Source organism: Mytilus trossulus, chromosome 4 (genome assembly GCF_036588685.1).
Source record: "Mytilus trossulus isolate FHL-02 chromosome 4, PNRI_Mtr1.1.1.hap1, whole genome shotgun sequence".
Classification (NCBI taxonomy): domain Eukaryota; kingdom Metazoa; phylum Mollusca; class Bivalvia; order Mytilida; family Mytilidae; genus Mytilus; species Mytilus trossulus.
The window spans coordinates 94383455-94399542 of record NC_086376.1 but is presented as its reverse complement, the minus strand read 5'-3'; the positions used below and the strand labels follow the sequence as shown (position 1 = coordinate 94399542).

General features: G+C 33.2%; 1 protein-coding gene across 2 annotated transcripts; it reads left to right on the top strand.

Annotated features, from left to right (window-relative positions):
• Nucleotides 1-6548: 6548 nt before the first annotated feature.
• Nucleotides 6549-10738, top strand: LOC134716379 (keratin-associated protein 19-2-like). Of its 2 annotated transcripts, none has more exons than XM_063579349.1 (4): nucleotides 6549-6802; nucleotides 7263-7693; nucleotides 9956-10039; nucleotides 10646-10738. In XM_063579349.1, exons 2-3 carry the CDS (start codon nucleotides 7264-7266, stop codon nucleotides 10000-10002), a joined length of 477 nt encoding a protein of 158 aa, XP_063435419.1. In that variant the 5' UTR covers nucleotides 6549-6802; nucleotide 7263; the 3' UTR covers nucleotides 10003-10039; nucleotides 10646-10738. The 2 variants fall into 2 exon arrangements, with proteins under 2 accessions (XP_063435419.1, XP_063435420.1); XM_063579350.1 differs by lacking the exon at nucleotides 6549-6802 and adding an exon at nucleotides 6805-6829.
• Nucleotides 10739-16088: the final 5350 nt, after the last annotated feature.

Sequence of the window (16088 nt, the reverse complement as noted above, 5' to 3'; positions counted from 1 at the left end):
TTTCAGCCTATTTTGGAAGACAAAGAAACAATTCAATTGTACGACTGAAATGAGATATAATGTATACAGCCTACTACGACAGTTTTAACCATAGCCCCATACACCAGTACTCAACATAGTTTACTGCGAATTTGAATAGTGACCGTTGATGTGTATACTTATGCTGGTTTATTGTAGTTCTTAGATAGCATGACTTCACATGCAAACAGTTTTTAGATTTCACGTGCAAACTACGTTTTTCCTTTGTTATGCATTAGTCTTCTATACTATTAAACGAGAAGACCTCATTTTGGGTGTCGCTTCTCTTTCTTTCCACAATAAATTAATCATCATGCCTCTGTGTCCTATTGGTACAGTACATAATCGCATTTGTCATCTATTCATATGATTATTCAGATTGAGTTATTTTGGGTAAAAAACGAGAAAAAAGATGTCCGGATATGTTTCCGTCATTGGGCAAAATTTTAAGTCAGATTATACTTCCGGTTTGCGTTTTTCTGTATACTTTGAACATACATTAATACTACGAATACAGTGTCTTATATCCGTCATTGGACGTTTTTCTGTATACTTTGAACATGCATTAATACTACGAATACAGTGTATTTTCTGTCTCATATCTGTCATTGGACGAAATTTAAGTCAGATTAGACCTCCGGTTTGCGTTTTTCTTTTTACTTTGAAACAATCTATACTATTAAACGAGAAGACCTCATTTTGGGTGTCGCTTCTCTTTCTTTCCACAATAAATTAATCGTCATGCCTCTGTGTCCTATTGGTACAGTACATAATCGCATTTGTCATCCATTCATATGATTATTCAGATTGAGTTATTTTGGGTGAAAAACGAGAAAAAAAGACGTCCGGATATGTTTCCGTCATTGGGCGAAATTTTAAGTCAGATTAGACTTTCGGTTTGCGTTTTTCTGTATACTTTGAACATACATTAATACTACGAATACAGTGTATTTCCGCTTATATCCGTCATTGGACGTTTTTCTGTATACTTTGAACATACATTAATACTCCGAATACAGTGTATTTTCTGTCTTATATCCGTCATGTGACGAAATTTAAGTCAGATTAGACCTCCGGTTTGCGTTTTCCTTTTTGCTTTGAAACAAATACATATACTACGAATAAAGTGTATTTTCTGTCTGATATCATTTTCAATTTACTATCCCCGGCAGTCACAGGGTTTATTTAATAGAGAGTATATATCAATGACCGCTTTGGATCAATTATTAAACTGAGAATTGACTGTAAAAAGAAAATACTCTTTCGGGACGTCTGGAACGGATGTTTTTTAAGATCGAAATTTCAGGATTGACCATTTCGGGATCCGGGATTTCTTTTTTCGAATTTCGGGATGCCTAAGAGGGGCCCGCTCCGGTCATGCTTCAGTGATTCCCTATATAAGCAACAAATTATTTTCCCGAAAGGGGGGGCCTAAATCCGCCTCTGCCCCGACCCCCCTTTAATGAATGTTCATAATATACAGATAAGCGCTAAAATTATTCATGTGTCATTAAAATTAATAGAGAACAAACAAACAAAAAAGAAGGATTTTCTTGTGGAAAAAGGAGGAGCCGGGCTAGAAAAACAATTATCCTGTCCCAAATTACCTATGACTTTTGATACCTTTTCTGAAATTCTCAAGTCACTTAATGTTTTACAAAAAAAAAGAAGATGTGGTATAAATGCCAATGAGACAGCTCTCCACAAGAGACCAAAATGACACCGAAATTAACATTTAAAGGTCACCTTACGGCCTTCAACAATAATCAAAAGCCGATACTGATATAAAAGGCCACGAAATGACAATGTAAAACAATTCAAGTGAGGAAACTAACAGCCTTATTTATGTAAAAAAAATTAACGAAAACCAAATATCACTGAACCACTGAATTACAGGCTCCTGACTGGAATGTTCATAATACATGTACACTAAATGTATCTTCATAATGAAATTGATAGAAAACAAGAAATGGGAATTTTGGAAATAAAGGAGGAGGGTTAAAAAAACATTTTCCTGTCCCCAAGTACCTATGACTTTTGATACTTTTCCTGAAATTCTCAAGGCATTAAATCTTTTACAAAATTCTTCCTACAATACTTTACATCCTTTCAAATACGCTCTGAATGCCCGCGATTTCGCGGGTGTGTTCTAGTATTATATAACGTAAAATTAACTATAATGACTTCTTAAATACAGTTACTATGCCTGCCTTTACATACATGTACATGACTTATGTCTGCCTATACATTGCATTTCTCTGCCTAGGACACGGGTGTCATTAGGTTTAACGAAAGCAATGATCGTGAAAGAATATCTAACGGTGACCAAGTATTGCGAGACGATCGCGAAAGCTCCGGTACCGGATCGTGAAAGACATTTAACCGAGAGGACATATGAAAGATCAGTAAATAATCTACCGGTAATTTATTTAATAACACAGACAAATTGTTAACAAAATAAAACTGTCTGTCAAAATGGTTCAACATTATGATCAGTATGTGAGAAAATTCAGTTTTATATAAAAGTACATTGTTTTTACAAAACAACAGATTGCTTCTTGACATTTCAATGGCAAAAAAAAAGGTAAACAACAACATTTTTTTTCTCTCACAAATTCGAATAAAATAAACCACTTTTATCCGAATAAGGGCATACTATATGAATGATTCAAATGCTTCTCACAGTTATTTTGTGTAAAATTAATCTGAAACTTGGTATATAAAAATATTTACACAATATTGATTTTTCGCACGTACCGCTTTTTGAAGATCGTGAAAGATCTGATGCTACGAAGGCGTTCAAATTATTCTTCAATTATATGATAATTGATGTTTGTTATTGGTCTTGAGAAAAGCTAGGTTGGACAAGATCCTCAATAAATTTAAGCATTTTCATAATAAAAAGAAATAACAACTATGGCAATAAGAAAAGAATATGGTCAACAAAACGCCGAAAAAGCAATCCAGCGAAGACAATAACAATCAAAACCAAGGAATAAACAAAGACTCGTAAAACCAAAATACATTTACATCAACAGTTATTTATTATAAATAAGAAACAACACGAACTCCACTAAAAACCGGGAGTGAAATCAGGTACTCGTGAAGATGAGCCAATGATACAGGCAGATATGCATATAACATTGCAGAAACAACACACGAATATTGTGAAGATGACGTGGAAATGAATGAGATTGTGAAGTTATTACCAATTGTAATTAAAGAAATAGCAAGGTTTGAATTCTTACAGTATCTTTTGATGTTGTTCAAACTAATGGCAAATAAGAAATTTTACTTTTCAAATATTTGCTTATTATTGTTTTGTGACATTTTGAGGTTTTGAAGTACACCCACAACAATGTCAATGTGATATTCGTTGAAAAAAAATAGAGCAGTTCTGGTACATTTGAATTTTTTTTTTCATGGACGTCGGTCAGGGCTCATATACTTTCGACCTAATGTGCTGAATTTAAAGCCAAACACAACTTTTACGTTTGCCAGTTCGGAACACCTATATTTGGTGTACGTGATGTTTGTAGAGATCTGTATGGCATGGTCCCATTTGGTTTAAACGTTGCATACCCATATTATTGGCTAAACAGTGACGGTTTGCCTGAATTGTACTAGACCGATTCTCAAAGCTGAATTTTTCACACTGATTTAGACACGTTTTTAGTTGTGTTTTTTTTACCTTTCGAGGTAAAGTGTTAAATCTAAAAAAAAAAAACAGAAAAAAGCTTTATTGTTCATTCTTATAAAAATAGTTACAGGACTCAACACGTTGCAGGTATACCAAATGGTAAAAGAAATATTGATGTTTGATTACTAGTATTAAGCCTGGTCACGCATTATCTTTCACGATCAAAATAATGCGTTGCATGATCTTGCGCGATCAAGTTTAATGAAAATTCAACAAAATTCACGGTTTTCATTAACAAATTAACGCTTTTAAGGGAAGAGCATACTTTTATTTTACTCTACTATTAGATACACCAAAGATTAAATTTCAAATATATCATGATATATATATTGAAATATGACCATTATAGGTACAATTTGCGTGATCTTTTTAATTTATTGCATAGACATGCATTGCGCCTTTTGAGTGTTTTTCATTAAGTACTGCATATTTTCTATATCTTATTGCAATGTTGAGGACGTTGAACCATTTTGACAGACATTTTTTTTGTTCGGATTTGTTCCGAGTTTTGAAAATTAAGCGATTTTTTCACAGATTCTGAACTAGAATTTACTTTAAATGTCTTTCTCAGTCCGCGTTACCAGAGCTTTCACGCTTGACCACCGTTAGATATTCTTTTACGGTCGTTTCTCTCGTTAACCGTGTAGGAGTTGATATTATTTTTAGTACTATATCATGAATACTTTGAAAAGTACTTGTTATATTTTTTCCTGTTTACCAAAGTGTAATATATATATATATGCTAATAGATGCTTTGCTATATGTTAAAGCGAATGTAATAAAAAATGGAGTTAACACTATTTATTTGGTCTTCTATACTGCTCTTTTCTTTCTTTCATAGAAAGCACATTCATATTAAAAATAAACATACACACGGTCAAAGTTTATTAGCGAAAGAGAAATACATTTTTATTTCAAAAACACGAACATTACTACAAAATAAATTACGAAATATTTTGTACAAGATACACTGTATATATCATTTTATGAATCATTATTTACATTAAGAAATGTCCTAGTTGAAGATGTAATTTTAACTTACAAGTGGACATGATTGATTTGTTTCTATAGGCATTTCGTGATTTGGTCAGTTGATTTGTTTCTATTGGCATTTCCTGTTTTGGTCAGTCGACTATATGATGGATTATCTCTTGGTCAAATCGTGTAAGGATATGTCGCTTCAAATTCAGTATATAAAATATGGTTTTATTCTTCTCGTATTTAGAAAAAAACATAAAAACAAACAACTAGGCCAGCAAAGAAAAAACAAAATGAGATGTAGACACTGTATAGACAAAACACATAAGCAAGTATGAACGACTCAAAATGGCATGAGCGGATCCAGCCATTTTGAAATGGGGGGGGGGGGGGGGTCTTAACCCAGGACAAAGAGGGGTGTCCATCTACATGTCCCCATTCAAATGCTTTGTTCGTCAAAATGGGGGGGGGGGGGGGTGAAAATATACAAACAAAAATAAAAAGAACACTACAACACGTAATCAAGATTATAAAAAATGAAATACTAGTACCTACAACCTATACTTCAAGACTATCATGTAATCCAGATTATAAACAATGAAATACCTACAACCTATACTTCAAGACTATCATGTAATCCAGGTTATAAACAATGAAATACCTACAACCTATACTTCAAAAATATCATGTATTATTTGTTAAGTTGATTCTCAATATTTATCAACAAGTTAACAATATCAATAATTCGTCATATAAGTAAAAGGATACTTGTGACATAAAAAAAAACATAGTAACAACAAAAAATAACTGATTTGAACACACACATGTATAACCCTGGTTCATCAACTTTCTGTTCAAGCACTGGTGACGTTTAAAAAGTCTGAGTAGCAGCTTCAAAATGTTGTAAACATATAACAAGTTCTGCTTACCCTTCCTGACCAATTGAGACCACCCAGGCTTAAGTTGGGGATTGTGCTGCTCAGTCTTTAATTTTCTATGTTGTGTTTTGTATACTTTTGTTTGTCTATTGTTTTTGTTTTCTTTGTTTTCTTCTTTTTGTTCTTGGTCATGCATGGCATTGTCCGTTTATTTCGACTTATGAGTTCGAATGTTTCGCCTCTCATTTTTAAATCGGTGCCTTTCATAGCTGACTATAGTATATTGTTTTTTTTTATTCACACAGGCTGTACGGTGGTCTATAACTACCTCTATCAACTTCATTTGAACTTTGGTGGATAAGATGGCCTGTATTTACTTACCTGCACATGGCGTTTATTTGTCTCAGTGACAATCATACCACATCTCTGGATTTGTATATTCATTGTTTCACAGAGGCAATTAAAGGAAAACAATAGTCGATATATTCGTCTGCTGTAAGCGACGCTCATTGTAAAAATAATAACTTTCAACTGTATTTTTGTGTATAAGAAATAATTCGGGGTTGAAGGTATTCGATATGACTGCTTAGAGGCATTAGGTATTTACTTGTAAAATAAAATGACAAAAACAATTAGCTTGTGCATTTGTCTTATTTAAGATATTGACTTTTATGATCTTAAGGTTGATATATTTGAAGGAAAAGCCACCGTTGAAAAAAAACTATTGATACGCTTACCATCATATATCGAACTTAAATTATATTGTTGACACTCTTTGAAAACATAATTTAATTTACAAAACGTCATATAGAAAACAGATGTTGCGTTATAAACTTCAGAAAGTTTTTATTTTTATTTTCCAAACATTTTTCTCGAGTGTGCTATTCCAGGAGCGAGCGTTTGCAATACATCTTAGCAACAGTAATTCTAGATAAAAGGAACAATACTCAGAGCTCAATTTCTGTCAGCCAAAGATTGGTAAATATTAAACTAACTTAGATTTACCGAAGAAGCGTTCACCTCTACTTGACCTTCCACAATACTACACTATATGTATTATATTTAGTATAGAGTCGCAGAAATATACATTGTACCCGATAGATCAACTTAGACATTCGGAAACTCCAATTATACCTTTTTACGTAATACACCAATGAAACATAACGAGAAACCTATATAAGGTAGATCCACAAGAAAATCAGTGCGGCATCCACCAACACAAGAACAGGTAGGATAATATTGAAATTTTAAAAATGTATGAAAATTCTGAGCAAAATATTGCAGAAAATCATATTTATTTTATAATGGTTATCAATTCAAACTACATTTTTTGTTGTTGTATTTCCATTCATATTTTTAAAATATAAAATTTATCATTTAATGGTTCATATGCGGGTCGCCCTTACCGTTCTGTTATCATACATATTTTGAAATATAAAATTTATCATTTGATAATCGTTAATATGCGGATCGCCCTAACCGTTCTGTTTTCTTTTATATTTTCAAATAAAAAAGTTATCGTTTTAATATGCGAGTAGCACTAACCGTTCTGTTTTCATTCATATTTTTAAAATATAAAATATATCATTTGATAATCGTTAAGATGCGGGTCGCCCTAACCGTCCTGTTATCATTCATATTTTCAAATATAGTATTTATCATTTGATAATCGTTCCTTTATTTTACAGAATGCGGGTCGCCCTTGTCGTTCTGGTTCTCGCCTCTATGGCGGGAAGTTTATTAGCAGCAGGGTATGGAAAAGGTTATGGCGGATATAGTGGTGGCTATGGGGGTGTATACAGCAACGGTGGTGGTAATTATGGTTACGGCGGTGGTAACTATGGTTACGGGGGCGGAAACGCTGGATACGGTGGTTATGGCGGTAAAGGCTATAGTGGTTATGGTGGTAAGGGGTATGGTGGTTATGGCGGTTACAGTTATGGCGGCTACGGTGGCCAAGGGTATAGTGGTTATGGTGGTCAGAGCTATGGTGGTTACGGCGGTCATGGAAAGGGAATGGGATATAATAATCTAGCAACTTATATCCCTACCCCAGTGGAAGTTCCAATCCAGTATAATTTCCAACAACCGAATTCTGTGAATTATAACTGGCTGTGGGGTAAGTCAAATATATCATGGATGATCACATAAGTTTTGATAGAATCGTTATTAGAGGTGAATTACTTGAGGAGTACCTTCAATGCGTCTCTGATTTAAATCTGTTAATTTTTGTCTTTCAACCTATGACATTCCGGTTACTGCTATATCTTCTATATAATAAAAAAAAGTCTGTCACGTTTTCCGCGTTCAGGGTGTTTCATGAAAGACATATATGCTGCATTTACACGTTAACTCAAATTCTATTACGAATTGCAATGCGCGGCAAATTGGCTGTACTATCAGATGTTATCTTAATAACAATTTATTATGATTTAAATTCAATTAACACAATGTCATGGCAAGAGTAAAATCTCTTTGTTCTTACTGTGGTATAATCTGGATAATGCACAGCTAAGGTGTGCATTAACTACCTCAGATAACTGCACAGTTCAAATCTATTTTTACCTTTAGGGGCGGTTCTTTGATTTTGAATGGGGCGTTATTCTATCAAATTAAAAAAAAATCCACGAGTGTAGCGAGACTAAAGACAATTGAAGCTAAAACACGATACTTTGTCAAATCCAAGGGTTAACGACCTGTTCGCCCCCCACCCCCGAATCTGCCATCTGCCTTGAAATTACGACAAAGATAAACTTCGTACAAACATCGCAGTTTCAAAATAGGAAAAAGAAAGGTTTCTCATTCCTTCATTTTTTTTTATCTATTAAAGCTGGGACAGACATAAACTATTTTATTATATTTTGTGTACAACGTAAATCTATATCAGTGTTTTAAAGTAAAAAAGAAAGTTAAAACAATTTTTGTTAATTTCTGCCCAAAAAGAATTGTATCTAAGAATATCCGAATATAAAGAAATCAATCTGATTTAGATTAGTTTCAGACTCAATGGAATTTATAACGACTTTTTGAATATCCGAATATAAAGGAACTATTTTTGGACCAAATTTAATGAGGACCATATTTCAGTTTGTTTTAAAACAGGGGGATTAGCTGGAGATCAATCAGACTTCATTTAGATGGACGTGTCTTAAAAAGTAATACAGAAGATAAAAAGAGATTGGGGGGGGGGGGGGGGAGGGGGGGTAAAGGTTTTGAAAGAGAAACGTATTTTCTGTTTATTTAACATTTTAGATTTAGATAATATAATACCTTCCTCGTTTCTTTTTCTCTCTAAGCATATCATTGAGGGAAAGAAATTCAAAAGCAATTATTCTGATTTAAACTCAATAACCCTTGCAGTTATTTTTTTTTATATTCATACACCGATTTGAAAGTACACAGTTTGTGAAAGTCTTAATCGTCACCAATTAAATAAAAATGGGGAATAAATTTAACGGAAATATTTTAATCAACAAAACATTTTTTTTTAATCATTTACCCAAGCCTGAGGAAGCGATAAAAAAAAATATACCATTAAATCGCAATTTTAGAAATATGAAAAAAATTATTTATTTTAAACTTACCAAAGTCGTATTTTCGCCTTGCTTTACCCTACAAGAAACTTTCCTAGGATCCGTGGATTGCGGAATGACGTCAACATTTCTGAAACGTTCACGTAAATTGATTGCGTCATGTGTTAAAACAGTTATTGGCCAATCAAATCGGTATATGGAATTTAATTTGCACAGCACGAGTAGTCCGAGATTACTCTGACGTCCCACGGCCCCAGCTTGTCTGGCAAAACAGCCGTCGGACGTCAGAGTAATCTCGGACTAAGCACGAGATGACCCAATAACCCGAACTCCTACGTCGTTCGGGTTATTGTGTCATCTCGTGCTGTGCAGATTAAATCCCATATACCGACTTGCTTGGTCAATAACTATAACATAACATTTTGAATATTGTCCACACCACGGATAATTCGAGTTAACTAATTCATATTAACGGAAACGCATTTCTAATGCGAACAAGCCCATTAAAATCTAATCTTTAAAAAAAAAGAAGAAAAAAAGAAGAGTGTGTGAACGCGATTCGCGAATTCGAATTAAATGTATGTGTGAAACGAGCAAATAGTTCAGTTATACCACATTTTAAATCATTATCGTTCAGCGATTTATTAAAATCCGTTAACCTACCCATCCAAGCACCTATCTACCTACCGGGTCAGACAAGGAAACAATCATTTGTCAAGTTACTTCAAGAATTTGTCTTTTGTACACTTTACAAAAGAAAATTAGGAGCTGCTTTATATTTCTGTATGTAATCTAAAAAAACTGCACGAGATAATTTATCAATAAGTTTTCTACCATTTTTATTTCAGTTGGTTTAGGAGTTCTTGGTCTGGCTCTGGCTATCCGGAACGATTGAAATATCAAAATTTCCGTTCTTTCTTCAATGTATATAGGTATTTATAAAACAATTATATGCATATTCTTAAATATTTGCAAAAATCAGTTTTATCATATATCAAACAACTGGAGATGATTCTTTTATTATTGAGGGACTAATGTCAATATGCCGCGAACTTAATTATGTATATAAGTACTGAAGGCCATTTTTCTAAAGAACAACGCCCGTCTCCATATCATTGCTTAGTACAATTGTTGGCTAAATAACTTTTCAGAGGGTCACAGTGATTTAAATTCCCTTTTTTTAAGGATTTCAGGAATAAAGAAATCGATTTCTTGTGCTTCCTAGTGTCGGCGACACTATCTATCTTTAAAAATATAAAAATAAGATGTGATATGATTGCCAATGAGACAACTCTCCACAAGTGACCAAATGATACAGAAATTAACAGCTATAGGTCACCGTTCGGCCTTCAACAATGAGCAAAGCCCATAACTAATAGTCAGCTATAGATTGGTTGTTAGTATATGCAACCTGTATAACAAAAAAAAAACACGTGGCAAGAAACGAGAGATATTAAATTCGGGAAGCCTTGTTTTAAATAATTGTTGATTTTTTTGTAACGTCGCATGATTTTTATTTTACATACTTTATTTTACAGGAACTTGTCAATATGCTGTGATACGTCTGGTCGTCAACTACCAAAGCCCCCGTTACTTTTATTTATTATAATATTAAACAGATTGCAAATGGTTATCGTTCTTAAGTTTCTTTATTTTATTTAGTAGTTGGTTAACACAACTTTATTCTTAAAGAATAGAACATAGAAAATGTACTAAAATGCAAGATTGCATCAAATCAGTACCACAAATAGGAAAACACACAACATATCAACAGATTGAATGAATGAAAAAGTTAGACTAGAAGAAAAGTAGCTATAATATACCTGCCCTATGTGCACCTTCGTGTTAATGTTGTATTTACATTGTGACAGTGACCAAACTTATTCGTTCAGTGCTTATAAAAAAGAAGATGTGGTATGATTGCCAATGAGACAACTCGCCACAAGAGACCAAAATGACACAGAAATTAACAACTATGGGTCACCGTACGGCCTTCAACAATGAACAAAGCCCATACCGCATAGTCAGCCATAAAAGGCCCCAAAATGACAATGTAAGACAATTGAAGTGAGAAAACTAACGGCCTAATTCATGTTTACTTGTTTTTGTTTGAAAGTCTTGTTGATCGATTTAAGCCATTCCAGTTGATATTTTATAGTGTGTCTATTTATTTTGTAATATTACACTACTGTCTCGGGTTAGAGTGAAAGTTGGCGGCTGTTAAAAAGTTTCAATCCGCTGCATTTTTATACACCTGTCACAAGTCAGGAACATATTGTTCAGTCATTGTCGCTTGCTGATGTTGTTTTTAAGTGTTTATTGTTTCTAGCTTTTTTCATATGGATTAGACCGGTTTTTTTTTACACTAGCCAATTTGGAACCATTTATAACTTACTGTTCGGTGTGAGCCAATGTTTTGTATTGAAGACGTACTTTGAACTATAATGTTAACTTTTCATAAATTCTGATTTGGATGAAAAGTTGTCTCATTTGCACTAGTAACACATTTCATTTATATATAGAATCATATTCAAAACAGTGTGGTTGTGGCCATTGATTGACGACCTAAATTATACCATTGACTGGGACAGATTAGGCCACACCAATTTAATTTCTTGTTCTACGGATTTTTGGACTCCAAAAATTGGGGCGAGCGAGCGATTTGAAAATTTTAATAAAAAAATAATTAATTTGCAAATTTTTGAGGCGAAGCTTAAAAAGTAAAGGCGAGCGATTATAATTTTTTTTTGTAAACCTAAAAAAGTAGGTTTTGACCATATTAAAACTTGATTTATCACTTGTACCTTGACATTTCTTAAATTTATGAAGTATTTTTTCCCTGCTCAACAAGAAATAATTGAATAATTAAATCTGGTCTATGTATGTGTGACTGACAATGAGACAATTCTCCATCCAAGTCATAATCAGGTTCAGAACAACCCCTTAATGTTATGAATATCCCATTTATGAGGGGTCAAAATATTAAAGTTATATTATATTTTTTTTTGTAAAAACACTTTAAGTACAAAAGGGCTTATATTTTCCCAAAGATCTATAATATTTGGTATAAAATGGTCAAAACATGTCCAAGAATTTGTAATATTCCTGGACTTTAACCATGTTAACACATTTACTTTAACAGTTTAATATTATTCAAAATAAGTGAACCCATCCCTCTTTTAGAAAAGTTGTTTAAAATATAATGTATTTCTCCTCTTTTTGAGTAAAAAATTCCAAGTTGCCAAATGTTTTGTATAGTAGCACTGTACAAATCCTTAGTATTTCTATTTTCTTTTCTACAACAGACTGAACAGTAAACATGGTAAAATGACCCCTTCAAGGCCCTTGTCTGAGGGAGGGTTGGTCCCAACCTGATAATAACAAACATAGGTCAAAGTCCGGCCTTTTACACAGTGCTTTGATCAAGACTAACCAGCAAGCTATAAGGGACCACACCTTAGTATTGTACACAATTCGAACAGGAAAACCAACGATCTAAATTATATTTTCAAACGGGAAAATACCAATGAACCACATCAACAAACGATAACTGCTGATCGACAGGTCTCTGAATCAACCAGGACAGGTGCACAAACCCGCAGCGGGTATGACCGTCACCATACATTATAATTGCAGTTGTCAAGGCAAATCCTTCGGAAGTTCTTAGTACTTTATTTTAACAACATAACCAACGAACATTTTTTTTTTATAGGGAATATATTAAGTTAGGGGAAAGAAACCAACGTTTTGTTCTGTACTGGTATTTCTATTTATATCGGAGCTTGGAATATCATGCTGAAACAAATATTCTCGCAGATATTTACAGTGTTGTGGGGTGCTGGTACGTTTAAAATCGTTATATAAAGGCTAGACTGTGATTTAAAAAAACAAATGTTGAGATCTTTATATAATATTTACAAAAAAACGGTGCGGGAAATGGACATGATTTCATTTCCGGATGCGGGAAGCGGGAATATAATAAAAATAAAAAAAATCTGTTTTGGAAAAAATAGGTGCGGGCGGGTCCGTCGAACAAGGAATCAAATTGGTGTGGCCTTAGGTGAACGTTTGTCTGTAACAACCACTGCTCACTACTTACTTAATAGTAATTCGAAAAAATAATCAGGAATAACCTTTATGTTTTGATTTATATTATTGATATAAATCAAAACATCGTATTATTCCTGATTCGTTTTTCGAATTACTTTATTTAGGTGTTGAGAACCTTTGGTGACCCTGCAGTTTCAGTGTCTTTAAAAAGTACATAGTGAGCAGTGGTCGGTTCAGACAAACGTTCACATAATCTGTCCCAGTCAATAAGATAATTTATGTCGTCAATCAATGGCCACAACCACACTGTTTTGAATATGATTCTAAGTACTTTTAACTCGAAACGCTCGAATATTGGTGTATAAAGAACACACGTTCATCGATACCAAAATTGTGTTGTTTGGTAATGGATTTTTTTAAATAATCTGTTGTATCTTTAATGTAGGATTGCATTGTTCTAACATGTATAGTCTAGATGGTTATTAACGAATTCAGATTTTTTTTTTCTCGGTTGGATGTCCATTGGCAGATATTACCGGTCTTCTCAGAATCCCTTCATCATGAGTTTTGGGAGCAAGTAAAATCGACCGACTGTGTAGGTTTTATCAGGGCGTCTGTTGTTAGTTTTCATCCAGACCCGACAAATCTTTCATCTATTGTCAACAAACACTGCTTGCGTCTTATTGAAAATAATACTTTCTTTAAAAGAGATTTTTCCATCAACTCCCGTTACGGTTATAGCTTATTGCAGACCCAAAAACCTCAAAGATATTCTTGTTTCATCTTAAGTATCTAAACAAGATATATCGACAATATGAGGTTATAAACCATGCGGAAGGGGCAATTGTAAGTGCTGCAAAATCGCCAACATTGAAACCCAATTCGTCTGCAAAGTCACAAAGAATAAATACAATATATTTATAACATCCAATTGCATAACGCAAAATTGTATTTATGTTCTAACGTATTGAACTTGCACGTTGCAATAGGTTGGTGAAACAGAAACACCATTCAACACCCGACTGAATAACCATCGGTTATTTTATACAACAGAAAGAAACTTTCCAATCACAAGATATCTATTAAGAGAATGCATGATTTTGAACACGTCAGATTTCAAATCATTGAGAAAAATCAAAATTGGGACACAAATGGAAGACAAAAGAGAGAGAGAGAGATTTCGAAGTCTTTAACCTGATGGACACAACGAGAGAGACGAGAAAAGATTTAAAAACAAATCAAAACAATAATCTTGAAATTCATACAATTTATAGAACATTAATAAATATGTTAAGCTTTTAATCCGGCTTTGCGAAGTTTAAGCTACTAAAATATATATGTAAAAGTTTAACATATATATTTAGATATGTTAAACTTTTACTCCAACTTTGTGTAGTTCAAGCTACAAAATATTTTTTTTGCGGCATGAATCCGATTTCACCTTGAGAGATGCACACGCCTGATGAAGCTAGTTTGTCTAACGAAAATTACACGTTTCTATCTTAAAGCGAATAGAACTTTTTAATGTATCAATTATCATGTATAAGTTTTATTCTTAGATATTTATATAATTTTAATTCAGTAACTGTATCAGGCTCGAGGAATGATTTTGACCATGGACTGATAAGGGGTAGATGTTATGAAAAATGACATGATATATGCTCTAACCTGAACCTGCACCAGCATTCATACTGCTACTTGTTGAAGCATTGGTTGCTTTAATACGTGTATACAACTTTGTCAGAAGTTCTGAAAACTTAATTTATCTGCATTACTCGATCCCTAAAGACATATACACGAAAGAAGTGTAACACCCCCTAACACAAACACACATATGTACAAACACAAAAACAGAACATCATAGCCACCACTTTATTCAAGCTTATGCCAAATGCTTTAGTGAAAAATTATAATTGGAATCTGCATAAAATATTTTTTACTTTAAAAAAAACCAAACTATAAATGATAACCGAATTATATCATCTCCCCATAATGAAAGAATATTGGGAAAATTAACCAGAGTTATCGAACATTATTCATAGAGAGGTGCTAGCAAACAATTTTTTAATTATAATAATTAACGTTAAAAAAAATCCACTATAAACGAATGTTACTTTCAAATATAAGGACTTTGTTAGCTAAATCTACAAATTTTATTAGATAGAATGATTTTTATTACAATAGATAAACATGCTACATCATTTCATTCAGTCGAAAATAAACTGACAACGCCATTGCTATAAAAAAAGAAAGAAACAAGAATGTGTCCAAAGTACACGGATGCCCCACTTGCACTATCCTTTTCCATGTTCCATGGACCGTGAAATTGGGTAATAATCTAATTTGGCATTAAAATAAGAAAGATTATATTATAGGGAACATGTGTACTAAGTTTCAAGTTGATTGTACTTCAATTTTATCAAAAACTACCTTGACCAAAAACTTTAACCTGAAATTTCCACTTTCATTTTCTATGTTCAGTGGACCGTGAAATTGGGTAATAATCTAATTTGGCATTAAAATAAGAAAGATTATATTATAGGGAACATGTGTACTAAATTTCAAGTTGATTGGACTTCAATTTTATCAAAAACTACCTTAACCAAAAACTTTAACCTGAAATTTCCACTTTCATTTTCTATGTTCAGTGGACCGTGAAATTGGGGTCAAAAGTCTAATTTGGCTTTGAAATTAGAAAGATCATATCATAAGCAACAAGTGTATTAAGTTTCAAGTTGTTTGGACTTCAGCTTCATCAAAAACTACCTTGACCAAAAACTTTAACCTGAAATTCCCACTTTCATTTTCTATGTTCAGTGGACCATGAAATTGGGGTCAAAAGTCTAATTTTGTTTTAAAATAATAAAAGATCATATCATAAGCCACAAGTGTACTAAGTTTCAAGTTGATTGGACATCAGCTTCATCAAAA

What these genes read in the sequence shown, in the direction of transcription:
- LOC134716379 (XM_063579349.1), top strand. Translation starts at nt 7,264, where the DNA reads ATGCGGGTCGCCCTTGTCGTTCTGGTTCTCGCCTCTATGGCGGGAAGT. An exon ending in GAATTATAACTGGCTGTGGG is followed by an intron (nt 7,694 to 9,955) that starts GTAAGTCAAATA and finishes TTTTTATTTCAG; the next exon opens with TTGGTTTAGGAGTTCTTGGT.